Source organism: Chelonia mydas, chromosome 1 (genome assembly GCF_015237465.2).
Source record: "Chelonia mydas isolate rCheMyd1 chromosome 1, rCheMyd1.pri.v2, whole genome shotgun sequence".
In the NCBI taxonomy this organism is placed as follows: Eukaryota; Metazoa; Chordata; order Testudines; family Cheloniidae; genus Chelonia; species Chelonia mydas.
Window position 1 is genome coordinate 117,641,205 of NC_057849.1, and position 23,106 is coordinate 117,664,310.

A 23,106-nucleotide genomic window follows, 5' to 3' on the forward strand; every position below is an offset into this window, starting at 1 on the left:
AGTCAGGCATTATTAGTGTAGCTAAACTGTAGAAGCATTAAGCCTGAGAACCACACAATAATAAACCAAGCACTGCAGCTTTAAAATAACTAGCCTCCATCTATTTGTTCCACTAAAATACAGAACTTATCCCATTAAAAAACATTAACAGTGAGAATTATGCTATTCAACTTATTCATAGTTAGATTTATTACAAAAATGTACAGATAGTTTATCTTGAGGAATGTACTGCAAAAGTATTCATACAGAATTACTAACATTTACTGTTTGTAAATATTTTAATCATTAAAAATTGCAATAGACAGGTCAAGCTTTTTACACTTATCTACAAAGAAAATTTACAACCATTTACAACAAGAGATCTTAGATGTTCATACTGTCAGCAGCTAAGACAAAATACACAGAGAAATATGAAGTCCTGTTTTTATTTCACTCTGAATTCATAGAAAGTACAAAGTGTCTTGGTGAAGTTCCATCCCAGTGCTAATGAGAGCACATATAGCAGAATTAAGAGTGCAAATGGATACAAAAGGATAACTGTGTTCTTCAAAAATGGCAATGCTAGAAAAGAAATACAATTATGATTAGAGTACAAAATTTAAAACCAGCAATTAGTTGTATTAATAAACCAAACCCATAAACTCTTACATCTAGAACACAGATCAGCAACATTTGGCACAAGGCCCACCCGGGGAAGCCCCATAATGGGCTGGGCCGATTTGTTTACCTGCTGCATCTGCAGGTTTGGCCAATTGCAGCTTCCACTGGCCGCAGTTCGCTATTCCAGGCCAGTGGGGGCTGTGGGAAGTGGCAGCCAGCACATCCCTCAGCCTGCACCACTTCCTGCAGCCCCCATTGGCCTGGAACAGTGAACCACAGCCAGGAGGAGCTGTGATTGGCCAAACCTGCAGCCACAGCAGGTAAACAAACCAGCCCAGCCCGCCAGGGGCTTACCTTGGCAGGCCACATGTCAAAGGTTGCCAATCCCTGATCTAGAAGGACCCTGGGGAGAGACTGTTAGCATTTCATCAATTTCTTAACAGCTTGGTTAAAACTAGGTGCCTGTTTATCATCCCTGCCATGCTTATTCTGCAGCCCTTAGCCCAGATACAGAATAGCTTCTATCAGAGTAGAGGAGTAATTGAGATAGGTCTGCATACATTAGTACAGCCAACCTGCTCAATGATTTTGATGCATTACTACCCTCCTCTCTAGTCAATCTGGGAGTCCAAAACTAATTTAAGGGTCTTGAGGGTTGAAGCAGTATATTAACTGGATTATAGTACAACACAATGGCGAGCATCAATAAGTTCCAATATCTTCTGTGCAAAGAGTGTTTTAACACCACAACATAAACGGACAAGTCCTTTAGGTATAAACTTTTTAACCCAGTTTGGACATTTAGATAAGGGTGTACCTAGCATTCTTGGCAAAGGATTACAAATAATAACTCCAACCACAAAGGACAGAGGCAGTATTGGGTTTGGAAGGGAATGGGAAAAGTTATGTTCAGAAAAAATTTAACAGAATGGAGCAAGCGGAATTGCTTCATTAGACAGTGAAGACTGCAAGACATCTATCTAGGAAGGATAGCTTAAAAATAAATCAGCATTGAATTCTTCTCCTACTTCTGCATTTGAGATGATCATTTCAAACCTATGAGTTCATAAATTAAAGTAGCTTACTAGGTCAAGGCTTGTTGGTTTTCCTATAGTCAGTTGCCTAATTAATAAAAGCTTTTGAAATTACTTACCACTGTACCCTAGAAATGTTACGTAGATATAATAACCAATTGCAATCAGCCACACTGTATTCCCAACAAAATATCCCATGAATGAGGCTGTTGAGATAACATCTGTAAAAGAGAAGACAGTTGCTCTGTTACCTGCATGAGGCCCAGCACCAGGGCAAAAAGCATTAAAAAGGGTGTTCTACTTACAATTGATGAAAAACAGTTGGATAAAATGCAAAATGACTAGAAGTGGATAGAAAGCATTCAGATGAACATCAAAGGCATATCCCCATTCCACATCATAGTCTCTGCTCTGTCGCTTTACCAAGTACTTATTAGAAATAAACCTAATTGGAAAAAAAATTCAAAAGGAATAAGTTGTGAAACAATTTCACACTTTCATGTTTCTTGAAGTTATAATGCTGACTTGACATTCCACCTATAGTTAAAGTAATGAAGTCACATACAGGAAAAACCCTCAAGTCTTTACCATTTAATTCATAAATTCAATCCTTTCAAATGTTTCTGCATAATTGCCAACCTCGGCTGACTGAAAATTATTTCCCTAATGCGTGAATAAAACATAGTAGCCTAAGCAAAGGTGAGTATTTCCTCAAAAAGACAGCGCAGACTAGCCTTTTGTTAGCCTTTTTCTCTCTCAGCAGTAGTCACATTCTTTGATGCTAAGTAGAAAGTGCAAACGTTGTGCACAGGAGAGCAAAGACTGCTGGTGTCATTACAGGATACTGAAGAAGCACTGTCTTTCAGTTGGCCCATCCACTCACTTCCCAAAAGGCTGGCTATATCCTAAATCTTCACATTTCCTGTGTTACAAAAATCTCTCAGTTGCATTTAATTTTAGAGACAGAAGGCACACCGGTTACCTCATTTAATAAATGCCTCACCTTCACCAAAAAAGGCAACAAAATACTTAAAAATATGGGTACGAACTTACTTGCTGCACCCAAAAACAAAGCAGGCCAAACATGGTTTCTGGTCTTGAGCTTATGGACCAAATCCATAGCTTAGCCTAATTTTCTCAGGCAAACTTCCACTGAAGTCTATGGAAATTTTGCCTAATTAAAACCTGAGTAAAGAGCAAAGAATTTGATCATACATTTTGGGCTTACACCTGGAATAAGAGCAGAACGTTCCTCGCACGATCAACAAACTTCCAAAGACATTTTTGAATGAAATATTGAATCTCTCTTTTTCAAGGGCACTCTACTTTAAAATGTCATTTTCACTAAGAAATCAGTTATTTGAAGTGCCCCTGATTTCCTTTACGTTTTTGACAACAGCTTCCCTGCCTTTTTCCCCACCTCCCTGCTGCTTCAAGTGAACCATGCAAGCAGCAGAGAAAAGAGCATGTGTGAGAACTGAGCCCTTCCTGTGCGTGTGCCTCGAAGAAGCAACTGAAGGCAAGAGATTGTCTCTGCTGTTTGTCTCCTCTGACAGGAAAGTCTTACCACTGTTCTCAGCTGTTTCCCTCAGAGGCCAAATTCTGCAGAGGAACCAGCATTCGACATATTCTCAACTATTGCCCCATCGGGTGATACCCTAAAGTACTGGAAAAGTCTCCTGTGTCTGCAGGGAGATTCTTGGCCCTCACTACCCTGACAAGGTTCTTAGAATTGGAACACTATATCTGTATAAAGGCACAGGAAGTAGGAAGGGCTCTTTACTCACTCTGCCTGGGGGTCGGGACCCATCAGGGGGTCGCAAGGTTATTACATGGGGGGGTCACGAGTTGTCAGCCTCCACCCCAAACCCTGCTTTACCTCCAGCATTTACAATGGTGTGAAATATATTTAAAAAGTGTTTTTAATGTATAAGGGGGGGGTTGCACTCAGAGGCTTGCTGTGTGAAAGGGGTCACCAGTACAAAAGTCCTGCACTAAGAACCCCTGCACTAAGCTCTGGGCAGTTAATGAGGTCCCTTGATTCCCCTTTGTCCTTCCCATTGACTGCAGGAAGGGGAGGGGAGTGAAGAAAGGGGCCTGTTTCCCCTCACCCATGGAGAGGGAGGGAGAACTTCTCTGCTGCACCTCTTCCATTATTACTGTGGCTCAGTGGAGAGGTCAAGTACAGGGACGCGAGAAGAGTGCGGTTCTTTTTGCTCGTTCTCTTCCTCTCCCAATCCCATGCAGGGCACCAGGAATAATGAAGGGAAGCTACTACCACTCCGTGCAGGTGTCCCAAAGGGAAGGGCTTGGGTAAAAAGGAAGCATCCCAGGCTCCTGCAATGGTTTGAGGAACAGGAGAACCTGCCCACATCTCTGAAAGAGCAAACACTGCTGCTATGTTACTGGGAAACATCCTCTTACTGCACATGAACTCTGCCCAGCACAGGGCATAATACTGATGTGGCATACATAATATGGCAGGAGACAAAAGTGACAGTGACCACAGGAGCAGAGAAGCTGACAAATGCATAAAGTAAACTCTTATAATCACCTCCGGAATTACTTGTGACAACAATAGTTAAAATAGTTCAGCGAGAAGGGCGGCTTGACTTTACAATGTTGTGCCATTAAACATTGAGAATACTAAACACAAGAATTCATCTGTTACATGTTTACAAGCACGTGATTTATTAAAAAAGCCCCAAAAGGCAATAAAAAAAAAAGTCTCGATCCCTCCAGCATTGTTGATAAAGATCAACTCAGCAGGAAAATAGGCACTGAGAGGTGCAACTGATAAATTTCCTCTAAGTATTGACCTTTTTTTTGCAGAAAGATCAAGCAAAATAAGTATTTTCTAATGCTCTTTCCCAATAGTGCTCTATTCACAGCCAATGAAAACTCTTAGCCCTCTCTTCTGAGCAAAGTCATATTCTTACAGATTTAAGTACAATGCCTCAGCAGCAGGGAACTGTCAACTGCCCTATAGCAATGCCTAACTTAGTTCTAGATGGAATTATTTACTTACCACATTAAAGTTGCTATTAGAAGGCCAACGCCTACACAGTCTATAAACACAACCCAAAGAAGTAGCTTTATCGTTTGAAAAAATCCCATGTCCAGCACAAATCCAAATCCTATAGTAGAAACTGGGGGCAGGGGGAAGAGAGAGAGAGAAGGGGAAAAAAAGAGAAATTAATCCTTCCTAGCTGGAAAAATGCTACATCACCAAACAATGCCAATCACTCAAACTTTGACATTCCAGGGATTAACTTTTTGGAGGTCTCCTGAAATCTCAGCATTTTCCCCTTTATTCCGCCTCACCCCTAAGATCTTCTGCAAGGCAGCCCCTTCTTCTATTCAAATGCTGCGTACCGTACCACTTGTGTATAATGTGGTTGGCTTAGATTCAGTGTGTGGCAGCACCACTGCCACTGAACTAATTTCACATTTTTAAACTTTTTATGAAGAAGATACCTTGTTAAGCAGAAGTGCAGAGTAAGAGCAACAAGCAGAGCTGAAGACACACTGCTTTCAGTTACAACAAAACCACGTGATAGTGCATAGTTTTCTGGCTCTGAAGACTCAGCTGTCCTTCAGACTGCCACTCAGATTTCCAGTCCATTTTAGTTGAATGAAAATGCAGTACACATAAGACACATTCTTATGGAGTTCCTTTGGCAGCTTTGGGAAAACATCCATGAAACACATATGGATCTAGGAAATATTTCCCATCCAACTGCAAGAACATTAGAATTTCAGAAGCGACTGCAGGTACTGTGCCATGTCAAAAATGGACTGGGTGTAGTATTTTCACTGTTGCCTTTTAAAAGACAATTTGACCTGAAGCTTACATGCAAAAGATTTTCTTTTGCTTGGTGATGGCCGACGTCCACGGTGTCTCGCTGAGGCTTTGTTCACTGTATTTGTATTATCAAAGCACTTAGGAGTCCTAGTTGTGGACCACGACCCCACTGTGCTAGGTACGGTACAAAAAGGGCGTCTCTGCCCCAAAGGGCTTACAATCTTAAGTATCAGACAAGAGACAACAAATAGATAAAGACAGACGGAGTCTCCAAGGAAACAATGAGACAATACTGGAGAGCATGATAGGCAGAGGTCTCAGCATACAAGCAGCCTAATTGTTGCCAAGGGTAGCGTAGGCATCACAGCAAAGGAGAGTTTTGAGAAGGCCTTTGAAGGTGGATAATGACGTTCCTTTGCTGATGCTTATGGAATATTCCTCCCAAGCGTGTGGGTCAGCATGGGAGAAAGCATGAAGCCGCTGTCTGAAAATTTAACAGTGGTGTAGTAGGCAATGGAGGCTGGCAGTGCAGGAAAGGAAGTGAGCATCCACAGGTTGATAGCGAATAAGAGATGATCAGTAAGACTGGGGGCTAACCATGAAGGGCCTCAAAAGTGAACACAAGCAGCTTATGTTTGATGTGATAGTGAAGAGGCAGCCAGTGGAGGGATTCAAAGAGAGGGGTGATGTGGTCAAAGCGCAGGCTAGGAAAATAATCCTCGCAGCTGCATTGTGAATGGATAGGAGTAGGGCAAGACTGCATTTGTCAAGGCCAGAGAGAAGGATGTTACAGTAATTGAAACATGAGATGAGGATACCTTGGACAAGAGTCTTAGCTGTATGGATGGATAAGAAAGACCTATCCTTAGATACAACCTGGATGTAATGACCTAGCGAGATGTCTGAGTCAAGATAATGTCTGGGTTACAGGTCTGAGTGAGAGGCAGGATGGTGGGGTTTGTCCAGTGATCAAGAAAGGAGGTAGCAGGAAGGTATGGGGGGGAGGGGGTTTGCAGAATAGGAGCTCTGTTTTAGCTATGCTTAGCTTGAGCTGGCAGCTAGACATCCATGAGGGATGTCAGAGAGACAGTCCAAGATTTTAGTTTGGACAGAATGGTAGATCTGTGAGCCATCAGCATATTTGTGTTTGTAGATAAGATGACCCAGAGATAAGGTATAGAGGGAGATGAGAAGGGGAGCAAGGACAGAGCCCTGTGTAAAGGGTACTTTGCCTGCAATGGGTTCAACATTAGGGACTGTCTTTTTTTTCCTGTGTTTGCACAGTGACTAGCACAATGATCCTAGTCTACAATTTGGCTGCTTATGTGACAAGGTAATACACATAATAATACATCCCAGTTTCTAATCATCCAAATGTTCAACTATTTTTTTTTTAAAAAGAATAGTCATTCATTCCTCTGGTTGTCTTTGCTATGACACAATTATTGAAACCGACACAGTTTGAAACACAGAACAGAAACAAGACTTGATTACAACAAACATAAAGAAGAGTCTTTAGAGGATTCTAGATACAGCTAGACCCTGCGGTTTACCCTGGTTCTCTAATTTCTAAATGGTTACTGTAACCTTTGAGTGTAGATAGCTCATCAGCTTCTTTTCCATTCTGATTAAAGGCCTCTACAGTCAAAAACCCAGGGTGCTGAAAAAAACCCTGTGAAGGTACATTCCTGCAACTTTATTGAAAAGAGAAAGATCTTATCTAGCTTAGGTATTTATATGGCCACCACCACTATAGTATCTGCGCACGTCACAATTAACGTGTTTATCCTCACAACACCCATGTAAGGGTGGGAACTACTATTTACACAATTTTACAGATGAGGAAGTGAGGACTGCGAGACTAAGTGAGTTGACCAAGGTTACACAAGATCTGTGGCAGAGCAAGGACTTGAACCCAGGCCTCCCTAATCTTAGGCTAATGCCCAATTCTTCCTTTTTCCCACCTCAATTTTGCTGTTCATGGAAATAGACACTCACCACACAGCCAGATACTCAGCAATACCAAGAAAGCAGGATCATCTCTTGCCCACTGGTCCTTTGTTTGTTTCCGGTAATGAAAGTTTCTATAAACTCTCTGTGGTGAAGTGAACAGGTAGAGCATCTGCCAAACAGCAAACTCAAAGTCCATCTGCCGGAAGTGAAGGAGCCTCCTCAGGTATTTGTAGCGTTTTGCACCCGCTGTATGTCTCGCTGCATCCCTGGAGTTTAACGCACCATTGCCCTGGTTTTGGGAACTAACTGAAGTGGTCGGCAACATTTTTCTGAAGAAAAGATTTTAAAGTTAAAACTAATTTATTTTACATAATCTTAGAAATGATAGACAGCAGATGTAAAATTAGAAATGTTTTAAATTATGTAGAGTTAATTACGGCATTTAGATTTAAATCTGATTTGCAAGGGTAATTAGGCAAGTAGCTAGCTAAATACTACCACTTGTGCCAGCAAGACTGTACGTGCAAAACTGTAAGCTAGAGTGAGCCCCTTTCAAAATTTGGCCATGTATGTTAACTGAGTCACCTTTCTGCTGCCTAAAAACAATGTATTGAAATAGCATAGTTTAGAAACTTGCGCACCAGGATTGGTGCCAATAACACATAAATTAAAATTCCAATCTGCTAACAACTCACTGTGTGGCCTTTGACAAATTATGTAACCTCTCTGTCCCTCCCCTTTCCATGTATAACAAAAATAATTACCTGCCTACTGCATGGGGTGCTGTGACAATCTTTGTAAAATGCTCTGGAAACAAAGCACTCTTCAAGCACTAAGTATAAATGTACAGTTTTACAATTGCCTTTGAATGTTTTTACTATTAAAGATGTTCTATTTTACACTGCATTATATTTTAATTATTTCAGATAAAAATTCAGTGTGCCCCACTCCTCAAAGAAATATAGGCATGTAATTCTGGGTTGGAGGGAGGCACCTCTGTTTGCTTGGGATTCAAAGCCATGAACCCCACCTAAGCTCTATCTTGCAACAAACAAAACAAAACGAAGACAAGATGAGTGAGTCTCCCCTTATAAACTTCAGCCCAGTGGGCAGAGCATTTACCCAGGCTGTGGGAACCCTGTATTCAAACTTCCCCCTTTGCCTGAGGTGGGGAGAACACAGGTTTCCCATGTCTCAGATGAGTGCCCTCTGATTGCTGGGTATTCTTCGGTGGGTCTCTCAATCTGTCCTGTTGAAGCTGTTCCACTTTATATTAATAAAGAGTTATTGCAACAGGGTCTTGAACTCGGGTCTCTGAATATCAGTCATAGTTTAAGGGCCTGCAAGGACCACCAGATAATCTAGTTCGACCTCCTGTATATCACAGGCCACCAACATCACCCAGAATCCCACACTAAACTCAACTACCAAAATATTACTGCCCACAGGAGACTAGACTATGTGTCGTCACAGGCAGAGAATAGGAGGGACTAAGGGTATATCTACACTAGTACTTTTGTCCGTAATACTTCTGTCAGACAAGTGGACTGGGGGAAAAAAACACACCCCCGACTGACATACATTTCACTGACAAGAGCCAGTGTGGACAGCGCTATGTTGGTGTGAGATGCTCATTGGGGTGGCTTAATTATGCCAGGAGGAGAGCTGTCTGCCGCCAGCATAGGGCGGCTACACAGGAGACCTTACAGCAGCGCAGCTCTAGTGGTACAGTTATGCCACTGTAAGATCGGTAGCGTACACATAGTCTGAGGTGGACCAATGCCTGAGGCCCCTGCAATGGCAGGGAGTGACTGAGATATACCCAGATCATCCTAGCAAGTGACCCACACTCACACACTGCAGGGGAAGGCAAAAAAAACCCAAACGCTGAAGTCACTGCTAATCTGACCTGGGGGAACTCTCTGCCTGACCCCAAACACGGGGACAGTTAGACCCTGAACATGAGAGCGAGAGAAAATGCTCTGAGACCCCTCAGACACCAACCCAAGCCATCTAGTGGCCCACCTCCACAGCGGCCACCCAGGAGGCCACTAAGGAGGAAGGAGACCCAGCAAGTCCCCCTTAACGCTGGGCGACACAGTCCCGCTCAGGCGGAGCCTATTTAAGCGTCCCCGCAAAGTGGAACCGCTTCGGCAGCGCGGAGGGAGACACCCCCCCACCGCCCCCGCCAGCCGCAGCGCCCAGCGGTTCGGGCAGCTCCTGGCCGGTGGGAGACCCGGGTTCAAGTCCCTTCCCCCCCCGCGCGCGCGCTGCCCCCTGGGGGAGACACTGGGGTGGGGGCGGTGCCGGCCTCCGCTCCGGCCTCCCGGGCAACCATCTGCCCGGGGCACGGGCCCAGAGGCGGCTCCCAGGCGCGACGCCTCCTTTGAGGACCCGACGGGCGGGGGAAGGGCCGCGCGCAGCAGCACAAGGGAAGAACGCCATCCGCAGCTGCCCCGCTCACCTGCCGCTCCGGCCCCGCCCCTCCCAACCACACACAGCGCGAGGGTCTCCCGGGGCCGCGCGCACCCACAGCAAATTCCAGCTGCTTCCGGCAACGTAGCACGGCGCGCGCCCCCTGACCCGGCTCGTGACCCTGCGTCGCGGAGCATGCTGGGTACGGTAGTTCCTGTCCCGGCGGGAAAGCGCAGCGACGGTGTCTGCCCGTGCGCCGCAGCTGGGTCAAAGGACAACAAGATGGCGGCGTCCTGCGGTGCGAGCTGGGCGGCGGCGGCGCTGCTGCAGTGAGAAGCCCAGACGCTGTGTGCGGGGAGCGCTGCCGCGATGCCCAAATACTATGAGGAGAAGGAGGAGGACGGGCGGGCCTGTGCCGGGGTGCGGGAGGACCTGAGGCAGTGTCTGCTCGAGACCTCCTGCGTCACACAGGTACGGGGGAGGGCGGGGCCGGCTGAGAGACCCCTGGCGTCATACAGTCAATGTGGGGGGCTGGGCGGCCCCGTCCCTGTTACCCCGGGTGAGGGGCTAGGCCGCGACCCTGCACCTGACTCGCGCCCGGTCCCGCAGCGTCGTTGCCGCTGCAAAGCGGTTGGGTCCTCCCGGCCGCACTGAGCCTGGCTCCCCTGTGGCAAGGGACCATCTACATAGAGCAGCGAGTCGGCCCCAGGCTGGACGGATGTGGGTGAAACCGTCCCTGCTCCTCGGAGCCCCGTGGAGTTGGCGCAACTGAAAGGGAAGAGCTGGACACTGTCTTCCCCATCTGCCATCAGCAGAACCGTGCCAACTAGTTACACCTTCACAGGTCAACGTATTGAGGCCTTGCCTTTATTTAGACACGTGCAACACCGCTGAAGGCCTTCGTGCCCCAGCGTAAATGGCAAAAAACGTGATCCATCTCCCTCAGAAGGGTCACTGGCTGAGTTCTCCCACCTTACATTGGAAATTGGTTCCAAGGAGCCTTGGAAAGCCGATTAAAATCTACCAGGCGGCACATGATGGTGATAAAACTAATAAAATATTATTTGTCTCGGGCAAATAGCCAAGCAAAGGAAGAATTCAGAATTGTAATCCCAGGGGTTTCACTGTATGCATTTGGGCTATTAACATTTTTGACTGTTTTCTCATCTGAAAAATGTGGGGAATAATACAAGAGTATTGTTAGACTTTAAGCACTTCCAAAGTGAAAATCCTATAGAGCGCTTTGTATTATTATTAGATCAATCTACTTTATTCTCTCTGGGATAACATATTGTCTATATTTTATTCTGTCATTGGTTGCCACCTCTCGTGATGTCTTGCATGACAAAACCATTATCACATGATATATCACATTCTGAGCTGTCAAGATTTGTGACTTTAGGGTTGTAATTTAAAAGGAACTGTAATGCTCATTTTGACATTCAGGAGATTTTGAAGTTGCTAATAAGCAATCTTCAAAATATATCATCTTTTCTCTTAGTCAAGCCTACGTCTTAGTCAGACGAAGGCCTGTTCTACACTGGGAGCAGGGGAAATCAATCTAAGTTACGCAACTTCAGGTATGTGAATAACATAGCTGAAGTTGACACCGCGGTGAGTCGACAACTGATGCTCCCCCGTCGACTTTTCCCACACCTCTCGGTCCCGGAGTCAATGGGCGAGCACTCAGCGGTCAACTTATGGTGTCTAGTCTAGACTAGATGCGATAAATCAACATCACGCCCCTCCCCCCCGCTGGATCGAGCCTGCGGGTAATGTAGACAAGCCGTAAACCTCCGTAGTACTGGAAATAAAAGCGCTCTTTGTTTTGTTTGCTAAATTGATCGTTAGTATATAAACTGTCAGTATCAAAGCTACAAACTCTAGTGCATATCAAAGAAGAGAATTCATGGAAAGTCAATGTCAATAGAAGAATTAAAACGTCTTTAGATATTTCAGACCTTGTGATTATTTCCAGACCGAGTACCTCCAGAGCTAACGCTGTAACCAGCTGGTCAATAAAAATCAAAGAATTTGCCACTTCAGGCAACACCACCAACGTGAGATCACCATAACTTTTTATCCCTTGAATAATAGGCTATGGAGACTTTGTAAAAAAATCCTTGTACAGAGAGACGTCCACTGAGTGAAACTGCAGAAAATTAAATTTAAAAAAAAAAAAAAGGCGACCAGGTATGAAAGTTTGAAGTGGTGAAGTTTTAAACCATGTTTTCAATTACATAGGATAAATAACCTGAAAGGACCATGCCCGCTGTCTAACATGAGCTATCAATAAACCTTTTTTCCTGTTGAAGATGGAGCCTCTGAGTAGGTTTATGTGCAGCTACTGAAAATCTATAAACACTAGATGCCAATATTTACCTGATCGTTTTCTGCACCCTCAGCAAGTTTGCAGATGACACTAAACTGGGAGGAGAGGTAGATACACTGGAGGGTAGGGATAGGATACAGAGGACCCTAGATAAATTAGAGGATTGGGCAAAAAGAAATCTGATGAGGTTCAACAAGGACAAGTGCAGAGAGTCCTGCACTTAGGACGGAAGAATCCCATGCACCGCTACAGACTAGTGACCGAATGGCTTGGCAGCAGTTCTGCAGAAAAGGACCTAGGGGTTACAGTGGACGAGAAGTTGGATCTGAGTCAACAGTGTGCCCTTGTTGCCAAGAAGGCCAGTGGCATTTTGGGCTGTATAAGTAGGGGCATTGCCAGCAGATCGAGGGACGTGATCGTTCCCCTCTATTCGACATTGGTGAGGCCTCATCTGGAGTACTGTGTCCAGTTTTGGGCCCCACACTACAAGAAGGATGTGGAAAAATTGGAAAGAGTCCAGCGGAGGGCAACGAAAATGATTAGGGGACTGGAACACATGACTTATGAGGAGAGACTGAGGGAACTGGGGATGTTTAGTCTTCAGAAGAGAAGAATGAGGCGGGATTTGATAGCTGCTTTCAACTTCCTGAAAGGAGGTTCCAAAGAATCATAGAATCATAGAATATCAGGGTTGGAAGGGACCTCAGGAGATCATCTAGTCCAACCCCCTGCTCAAAGCAGGAGGATGGCTCTAGACTGTTCTCAGTGGTAGCAGATGACAGAACAAGGAGTAATGGTCTCAAGTTGCAGTGGGGGTGGTTTAGGTTGGATATTAGGAAAATCTTTTTCACTAGGAGGGTGGTGAAACACTGGAATGTGTTACCTAGGGAGGTGGTGGAATCTCCTTCCTTTGAGGTTTTTAAGATCAGGCTTGACAAAGCCCTGGCTGGGATGATTTAGTTGGGGATTGGTCCTGCTTTGAGCACGGGGTTGGACTAGATGACTTCCTGAGGTCCCTTCCAACCCTGATATTCTATGATTCTATGATTCTATTTTAAAAATGCAGATTGTTCTACACCTGAGCTTTTGTTTTTGAATTGCCATATTTCCATCTAAAATCCAAAGGAGAAATGAACTGTTAATGTTTGTAAAACACTCTCTGAACATGTGAATTGCTACATATATGCCAAGTATGCAAATGGGTTCAATTGCTGTGATGGCGTTGATACTGAAACTTCTTTACCAACTTACTGCTTGAAAACATGCAGTGCTCGGTATATTATCTTTATGGACATCTCATTTTAAATAGACCAGAAAATCTTGCCCTCTTTCATGATCAACTGAAACCTAGAAACCTTCCAGTATCTTGCATTTGAGGGCAAATAGAAGAGAAAGTGAAATGTAGGAATGAGAATTCCACAATGATTTATTTACTTTGGAGGCACCTACAATAGAGATAAGTATAAATAAACAGAATCATTGTAAGAGAAGATGTGTGTGACCCCTAAGAATCCCTCAGTGCGAACTGGCAAAGGGTTCACTCTTCTGTAACAGTAACTCTTGACAGACCTGCCAGACTCACTGCCTTCCATAAAAGATGTCATGTACCATCTTAAATTAAAGCCAGAAAACACAGTGATCATAAATATGCTTGTGAAATGTCTACAGATACGATGTGAAAAGCTTTATATGTACAGTATAAAGGAAATATGTTCCTACAGTCTGAATCAAGGCAGAGTTGACAAAGAGGTATCTACCAGACAAAAGATTTTATATCACCTGTCTGCCGCAGTTCACAATGTAAATTAAGCATTGTTAGCCAATACAATGGAAGCCCTCTTTGCATACAAAGTCAGCATGGGGATGTGAAGTCAGCACAATATGGAATAAACTTTGTGGGGTGCCAGGGAGGCATCCCAACTTCAGTATCCAATAATTAATTTTGGGGGATAAAAGAGAAGGCAAAAGGACACGTCTTTATCCTGCACCTGAGGAAGTAATCGGTCGGTTGGATTTTATTCATGAAAACAGGATCCCAACCTGCCCTGGTTGGAAACACTACAAAAGACATTTTGGGTGAGATAAAATTCCTTAGTCAGAAGGTTAGCCTGCTAAGTTATCATAACAAGAAAAGTGAAGGCTAGAATTGCCCAGTGAAGGTTCTTTGGGTGGCTAACAGGCGGGAAGTGTCAAGGAGGTAATACCCAATTAAGCACCAGCAAGTCTCTCTCTCACTGGAGACACGGGCTAACAAGGTAACTCACAGTCCTGGGCACCCCAAGAAAGTGTCACCGTGGGTTAGTTTATAGTGTGTGATCATGAGCTGGGAAAATGTGTGTGAATTGAAACAGAAATGTTAAAATTTGATCATACATAAAAATGTTGTTGGTTCTTATAACCTTAGTAAATATTCTTCACAACTCAGAGTTAGATGTAGGTTTCATTTTTAGAAGGTACACATTGTACATTTTTAAAGTGATTTATTTTGAAAACTTTTCAAATTAGTTTTACAGCTGTATCAGAAAATGAATGATTGGTTATTTCATTTACCAAAGGTAATTGAAGCAGATAGTTCACCTCCCAATGACTTCATAAAGATCTCCAATTCAACAGGTTAATCATTAATATTTGGAGGATTTTCTTGCCAGGCTGCATTAGGAGGAGAACATCACCAGACACACATTTAAATTGTTTTATTTAACTAAAACAACATCATTATGTATTCTGGATTTTTTTGTTCAACTGCAAACATATAATATTTTAACAAAGCAAGCATATGAATTTTTGAATGTAATTAAACATTCAAGTTTTTTAAAATCAGGTTTCTTTTTGTTAAAATTGTTTTTAACTAAAATAATTAAATTTTTTTTAAACAAAAATTAAATAGACTATGTCATCCACATGAACGTGAGAAACTTAAAATATTCGCTTCTGCAGCTAATTCAGTGGTCTTCACCTTCATTTTCCTGTTTGTTCATAATCTGGAAAAGAAAAACAAGCTTTCCTGCTTTTTCAGGTTCCAAATGATTTCTCAATCTGGAATGAATTAGTCCAAAGGAAGAAAATACTCTTTCTACAACGGCAGAAGAAGCCACTGCTGTTAAAAGAGAGATTATCACTTCAACAGTCTCTGAATCCAAGTTCTTAAGTGACTTCCACCAGTTCACTTGTGTGACTTTCTTTAAAACATCCTCAGCAAACATACATTTCTTGAAAGATTCACCCTTAGCTCTGAAGTTTATTATAGTTGGCATTATGGAGGGATGATTGCTGGATGTCCATGTCATAGCCAACTCCTCTTCTTCATCAGTTAAGATTTGACCCTGGTACCGAGTATTGAGACTATTTGCAAGAAAATGAGCTGGAGATAGTGCATGTCCCATTCGTTTTTTTAATGCTTGTAATTTAACTGTGTCATTGCATATTTCTCTTTTTAAGATCTCACTCAGTTCCTTCCAACTTTCAACAACATCAGCAATAAAACAGCTATTTCCTTGCATTTTGTTTAAGACTACAGAAATAGGCTTCAGGGTGCTCAGCATGTGTTCAACATTTCTCTTGAGCCCAATGTTGAGAACTTTGGCTGTGACAGTGCCATCTCTTTTTTCACGATTTTGTTCACAAACTGTCTTCAGATTAGGCCAGTTCTTGATATAGTGCTCAAAACAGTCCACTACTGAGTTCCATTGCACGTCTTGTGGGAGAGTTAGCTTCATTCCTCCCACTTTTTTCAGAGCAGCTGCTGCAAAGTGGTTGTTATGGAAGTATTTTGCAATTTCAACAACATCAGCCTTTATTTCTGGAACACTGAAGTCTTTGGCTAGGAGGTGCATCAAATGAGTACTGCAACCGTATGTTGTTAGCTTGGGACTCTCTTCACTCTCTCCTAAATTTCTTCTCATCTTGGATACATTTGCAGCATTGTCTGTGACCAAGCTACGTACTAGACATTTGAATTTTTTTTCATAGTTTGTTATAGCTTTTACTGCTATTTCTTGTAAGTATTCTGCTGTGTGTGCATTTCCTGATGTATCAGTTGTTTCTGTAAGGAAGACATTTTCTTCTTCTGTTGTCACACAAGCACATACAACAGGATCATTGTGGACATTGCTCCACCCATCAAGACTCAGGTTAACGATTTCATCCTCTAGACCTTTTGCGCACTGCTCAATTTCTCTTTCATACACTTTATCCAGCAATTTGCCTGTGACATCTGCTGGTACTGTGACTATTTAATGATTGAACCATGTTAATGAAGTGTGGGTTCTCAATCATACGGAAAGGAAAGTTTGTTGCATAAACAAATCAGGCAATTTTTTCATCAATTACCTCTTTTTGTAATCTGCTGGTTCTTATCACAAACTTGTCTATGGTTGTTTGTGGATGATGGAGTTTTTTTTTCTTTTTGCTACAGGTGATATACTATGGCTGTGTGATGTACTTGATGTGACTAAAACACTATCATTGTCAGATAACTCTGAAACTATAGAAAATGATGGTGATCTTGAAGGTGGATAGTCAACAAGTCAACTCTTGTATGTTGAGGATGGATTCTCCTAAACAAAATAAGTCAGTGCAGTTATTTAATTATTATTACCATACTGCTCATTTAGCATTCACTGACACTCAGTACTACTTTAAAGGTGAAATTGTAAAAGTAAGATCTGTCTATTTCAGCTATTTATTCTTTTTATCGCAACTGCATCTAAAATGATAGTACCATAGAGTAACCACTATATTTTTTGCTCAAACATGAGAATTCAGGAATAGTCCAGAGAGATGACAAACAGTCCGTAAGAAAGAAGTATGAATTTAAAAAGTTTACCAACCTGAAGATCCTGCACGTTCAGGATTTTGGGTACACAAAGTCAATCCCTTTCCTCTCTCTAAAAGTACAAAGTTTCAAAAAGTTCATCACAAGAAAGATGTTTCTTTCATCATGTTCAACGCAGCTTCCTCCTAAGAAGGAACACTTTTCATGATGTTGTTTCATTCGGGCAACCAGGCCTTGCATTTCTTTGTTGCACAGTTTGCATTTTCCACGCATGCCTGTTTTACCCACAAGTAGAGGAACTTAATTAAAATATCCCCAAACTGGGTCTCTTTTATGGGCTGCTGCCATTATAGGTTTTCCCTTCTGTTAGATCTCAAATCAATGAAGGCTACACTCGGAAAGACCTCAAGACTTCTGGAAAATGCTGCTCAAATAGTTTCACTTTTGTTTCTACTGCCTGTCCCTCCCTTCTCACATTTATTTCCAGTCTTCTTCTCCTTGTCCAGATCTATTCCATCCCCAAGAATCTTCTATTCATTGAACTTTTTGAAACTTTATACTTTTAGAGAGGTAAGGGATTGACTGTGTGTACACAAGTTTGCAGAGGGACAATAGGGTTGAGGTCAGTTATTTCTCACCTCTATATATTTATTTAAAAACATTTTTGCTGTTAACAAGCATGTTATCTCTGGGGACACAAATCCACAGTTTGAGAACTGCAAAACTAACCATCTCCGATGGTGTTTTCTACACTAGGGGTGACCAACCTCCGGAGCCACGTGCGGCTCTTCAGAAGTTAATATGCGGCTTCTTGTATGGGCACCGACTCTGGGGCTGGAACTACAGGTGCCAACTTTCCAATGTGCCGAGGGATGCTTACTCTTCAACCCCTGGTTCTGCCACAGGCCTGGCCCCAACTCCACCCCTTCCCGCGCCCTCCCCTGAGCCTGCCATGCCCTCCCGTCCCCCTCTCCTCCAGAGCCTCCTGCACACCACGAAACAGCTGATCGGGAGGTGGAGGGAGGGAGGGGGAGGCGCTGATCGGCAGGGCTGCTGGTGGGTGAGAGGCGCTAGAAGTGGGCGGGGGCTGTTGACATATTAGTGTGGCTCTTTGGCAATGTACACTGGTAAATTCTGGCTCCTTCTCAGGCTCAGGTTGGCCAGCACTGTTCTAGATTGAGCACTGAGTCCCATTGGGTAGATAGAAAGATTAACCTAAATAATCTGTGCAGAAGCCCCTGGAATCCCATCAGATTGGGTCCCTAATCCATGAACTATTGGAACTCATTTACAAAACTTTTCTTAACAATTATATGAATATATTGTCTCATACTATAGAATTAGAATTTATAATCCCTATTCCATGATGAGATAGCTTTGAGCTATCATGTATCTTAATTAAAATTATCTTTAGATAGGTTTTTTCCTCAAAAAGCATTTTATCCAAAAAAATCCAGTTGAAATAAAAAAAATCAGGTTGTTTTTTAAAAAAAAACAAAAAAAAACATTGATTTTTATCCACCCTGGTCTTCATTTTACTGATACAAGCACATGTCTTGGGAGTGGGGGGAGGAAGGGAAGAATTATTATCTGGACTTTCACAACTCTCAGTTCCACTTACCTGGAATTTACCACAGCAAAGAACACAAGTTAAAGGACCTTGGACAAAGTTTCAACAGTGTCCACAGGACTTTTTAGAGGTGCCTTGTCTGTAGTGTCCTTTCCACTGAAGAAATACACTGGATACTTATGCTTTTATGTTTCATGTGACAGGAAGGAAAAAGCCCCAGACAATGCTTGAAGGAAGGACACTGCAGAAGTTTGCAGGTTTCTTTTTTTGAATGCAAAAGGTCAATGGTAAGTGATTGGTTTGATTGATTGTTAGTCTTTGTTGCCAGTGTTTTTTGTCTTTTTTTCCTTTTCTAAAAGATTCTGATGAGGAAGAGGACACCATTGAAATGAATCAAATTGACATCACTAAGTAGAATAGCTCCTTACTTGTTATAATTGTAATTGGTCCTTAATAAATGTTAGCTCTTGTGAACATTAGTATAGCACATCTTTCGCACTCAAGCAAAACAAGGAATTAGGTTGTGGGTATAATCCAACAAGATATTCATATTTAAATTGGAGAAGGCTCAGAGTGTGACAGCTGCAATAAAAATAGGAAATGATAAACAAAATTGGGGTTATTTTAAATATGAAAGATCAGTAGGTAAAATAGCTTTTTAATATTTAGGATTGATATTTAGCCATACTTTAATCTTATCTATTTGAGATCATGGGAAGAAACAGAACTGGGGGACATTGATTTAAGTTTAGAGAAGACTCATTGAAGGATCATTTTACTGTGGTAATGGACTTCTGCTTTCCACTTGAAGTTTTGTATTTTTACTGTAATGTACTTAGGTAATAATTGGATGACTGTTAATTTAAGGAGATATAAGTCAGTTTTATGATTGAGTGACAAACTCTCCTTTTGGGAGTGAGTGCTAAAGTACCACAGCATACTATTATAAATACCTACGTTGATAGAAAAGGAGGACTGGCTATGAGTTTCTTGTATGGAAATGTTGACCTATGCGGTCATAAAGCTTTTTTTTTAAATAGGGTAGAGACAGCAAAGTTGATATCAAACCATTCCACACATGATGGGCACACAGCCTGTTTTTGGTCTTACCTAACGTGTTACTTTGCTCTATAATGAATAAACCCTGATTTTAATTTTAGATTAAGGAGGGATGCAGAAATGGAACATACCTAAGATCTTTCATCCCACTCTGCTGCTCTAGCCTCCCAGCCTTCAACCCTTCTCCAGGGGAAACTGTCTTAATTCAGCTAGAGAGGAAAATGGAATTAAGCTAGAAATATGCTAGAAAAGAGTCTTCGAATGTCTTATTTACTCTCCAGCATGTCTACAACAACACTGTACCAATCTTCAAATATTTCTCATTATAGTTCAGTATGTAACAAGGACAGATCAAAAAGACTTGGTAGGTGGTTCTCAAACTTAATTGATTGCGCCCCTCTTCTTTGTGTCTGTAGTGGTTTATGCCTCCCCGCCCGCCACACAGGTACGTACACAGATTAGAAAAAAATCAACATGCACCTCTCACTAAATATTAAAAACAGTAAGGCATTGATTCAAACAGAGCCAACGACCCATTGTAACAGCAAAAGCAAACCTGTGATTGTGGCCAATGCTTACAATTAAATGTGCAGACTACATTGTAGCGAATGGATTAATGTATAAATGGCAACGGCTTTGTTAAATGCTCTGCAAGCTTAACAGAAAACTGTCAAAATGCACAGCACCATCTGAGGACCTGATATGTCTGAAGGAATCAGCTTTGCTAGTTATTCATTGCTGTGGGTAAAATGTGAACAGTAAGGTTTTTTTTCCCCACCTCATGCCCCCCAGAATGCATTCCCCACCCTCTGTCCCAGAGAGCCTCGTCCCCCTGTTTGAGAACCTCTGGATTAGATTATTTATTCTGGAAAGGAAAAGAGTGAGAGATTATGATAATTATATTTAAATAGGAATATAATAGAAAAGGCCATTAGTGTGCTTCTGCTTAACCTGTCCCGTAATATAGGGGAAAAAGACATATTTGTAGACCAATTAAATTAAAAGGCAACAAACTTAAAATGGAATTTTAAAAGATTTTGTGTTCTGGAATTTTACTATCTCAGGGTACTAGTGAGGCAAATAACTTATTTTGAAGGATTTGGCACTGCATGCAAATACAAATACTTTTAACATTTACACTAGATTAAAATGATTAGGGTTTTCAGTTGTCATACTTCAGGACATAAGAAGATCAGCAGCTGGGTAAAGAATAAAGTATGCTTCTGTGCTAGCAATTAGATACACAAATGGGCAGGAAGTTTACACGTTCTCTCCCTCCACATGGCATGGTGACTGTTGTAATATGGTCAATCTTATGTTTACCTAACTTTTTCTTGTGCTATAGCAATGAATTCTAGTTAATGATTTTGCATAGTAGTAATCTGTTCCTCAAATTTAAGTGTGTAGAACATACTAGCGGAATTATTGTTGGATTCAAGAATACTCAGTCATCGCAACCTTGAAAATGGAAAATTTAAGCTCAGAGGAACTATGCCAGGCCAAAATAACATGGCCCTTCTTGCTGCCATATCTCTCTGCAGTGCTAAAAACGATCTACTGTACAGCAGCTCTCCACTCTCAGCTTTAGGAAATGCTGGTGTACAGTAAATCTTTAGGCTTTTTCCTCCAATTATATATCCATCTATTACTTCCCTTAGATATTAACTTGCATTTTTCCTAAATTGAATCTCACTTTATTTTTTACCCATATTTATAGACACTGTAGGTTCCTTTTTATATTACCCCAGCCTCATAGGTGTTTGCAACACCTTCCATTTTAACTTACTCTGAATTTGCTGTGTAGCACATTCTCCAGATCATGAGTGATGATCAGTAAGATAAGACTAATAAGATCATAATCTACAGTACCCCACGTACACAGCTTCCTCACTCTCGCGACTCTATTGTACCACTTACTATTATTCTGTTTATGGTCCTTCAGCAAATCTGAAGTCAACATGATAGTGCTAATCAGTCACCTAGTATTAATTATGAGTAAGATTTCTGAAGATAGTGTTACTATGTACTGTCACACCAGTCTTGTGTCTTTTTATGGAGAAACCATTTATTCTCTTCAGTGACTTTTTCCTTACGGTATCCTTGTTTGTAAAGTGCCAGAAATAGAAACACAGGTGTTTCAAAGCAGTTCTAATACTAGTATTTTACATTTTGCAATATGTTGACTTAATTATTCTTCAATCTTTAGTTGGATGGCAGAGCAAGATTCAGAGGAAGGAAGGGATACTGAAGCCTTTCTGAAGAGAGCCAAGCATGGGGAATTGTGGGTGTATTAGTGCTTTAAGCAAAACACAAAGACTAAAATAAGAAGAGTGTGTCTGCTGCATCCTCCCAGTCATGAAGTATTCTCATGGAAAATACCTGCTTTCAAGAACTCTGATCAATTGAGGCTGGCATGCACTTAAAATACTAAAAAGAAAACGAACATTAGGCTGGCAGTTTGAAGTGATATGAAATGCCCTAATGCATTTTAAATAAACTATGCAAAATCCAAAGTAAGCTGTAGCAATCTTTAGCTGAGTCAATTTGTTTTGAAATTGAGATTTCCTTTCAGTTTTTAAGTTTGTAGTTTTATTTATCTAAAATCATAAAACATTGTCAGAATGAAATACTATAAAATGATTGAAATTGGTAGGCCGCTTGAGTAGTGTTTTGCAGTATCATTCAGGAAACCTAAGATAGGTCTCTTGTTTCCCAGGTTGGCAGGGCCAACATACACTGAATGTACAGTTAGCCTCTGGGGAAGAGAGTGGCTTCTATTGCTCAATAGTGAGTTCCAGTTAGAGTGCAGTTGGTACCTGTCCAGTCCCCAAGAACTGTGACAGCATCTCTTCATCCCTCCACAAAATTCCCTTTTTAATATGATGGTTGGTGTAAGTTCATTCATACATTGTAGACTTTCACTACTGAAGAGCTAAATTAAAGTTGGGGTTACTCTTAATAGTTAAAATATGTCTGTCTGAAAGTGATTGTTCTTTTCGAAAAACAACTTTTAAGAGAAATATAGTTCATCTGACCAGTACTAGTGTATAGCTGAAGACTTGCATATGAGGAGTAAGGGTAATTAAATGTCATGTTTTTCACCCAGACATGCAGCTGAAGAGATATCGGTTATCATTTTTATCGTAGTGTGCCGACAACAGCTTCTAGATTCCTTTGAGGTTATGCTGGACTTCCCCCTTACTACCCAAACAAATATACTTTACACACTTGACCACAATTCAAAATCACATTTTTTCTTAACTTCTTATTAAACATTCATTATGTATCACAAACTTTATAATTTTTTGTTTTTTTGTCTTATTCCTGCATTCTTATTCCTTTCTGTACTTAAAATGTATATATGGGTGTATAATTTTCAAATTGTCATGCACATTCATTTAAATTATGACTGGTTTTCTATGGTAAACTTGTTTTTTAAACTCTTAGCATTTCCATATGTTCCATTTGTACTACTTAATTCACAAGTTTGTATAATTGCATAAGTAAGTCATAATGTAGTTCAACTGGAAGACTAAACTGTAAATGGGGAAAAAGAAAAAATGT

General features: G+C 41.6%; 2 protein-coding genes across 4 annotated transcripts; one reads left to right on the forward strand and one right to left on the reverse strand.

Annotated features, from left to right (window-relative positions):
- Positions 1-165: 165 nt before the first annotated feature.
- On the reverse strand, positions 166-9,982 carry UNC50 (unc-50 inner nuclear membrane RNA binding protein). Of its 3 annotated transcripts, none has more exons than XM_037898584.2 (6): positions 9,857-9,982; positions 7,438-7,721; positions 4,663-4,783; positions 1,940-2,079; positions 1,754-1,855; positions 166-561 (listed from the first exon to the last, which is right to left on the reverse strand). In XM_037898584.2, exons 2-6 carry the CDS (start codon positions 7,715-7,717, stop codon positions 425-427), a joined length of 780 nt encoding a protein of 259 aa, XP_037754512.1. In that variant the 5' UTR covers positions 7,718-7,721; positions 9,857-9,982; the 3' UTR covers positions 166-424. The 3 variants fall into 3 exon arrangements, with proteins under 3 accessions (XP_037754512.1, XP_043393303.1, XP_043393294.1); XM_043537368.1 differs by lacking the exon at positions 9,857-9,982 and adding an exon at positions 9,418-9,438; XM_043537359.1 differs by lacking the exon at positions 9,857-9,982 and adding an exon at positions 8,157-9,308.
- A 27-nt stretch (positions 9,983-10,009) lies between these two features.
- Positions 10,010-22,840, forward strand: LOC102943835 (cytochrome c oxidase assembly factor 5). Its single transcript, XM_037898588.2, has 3 exons — positions 10,010-10,278; positions 18,687-18,770; positions 21,749-22,840. Exons 1-3 carry the CDS (start codon positions 10,177-10,179, stop codon positions 21,788-21,790), a joined length of 228 nt encoding a protein of 75 aa, XP_037754516.1. The 5' UTR covers positions 10,010-10,176; the 3' UTR covers positions 21,791-22,840.
- Positions 22,841-23,106: the final 266 nt, after the last annotated feature.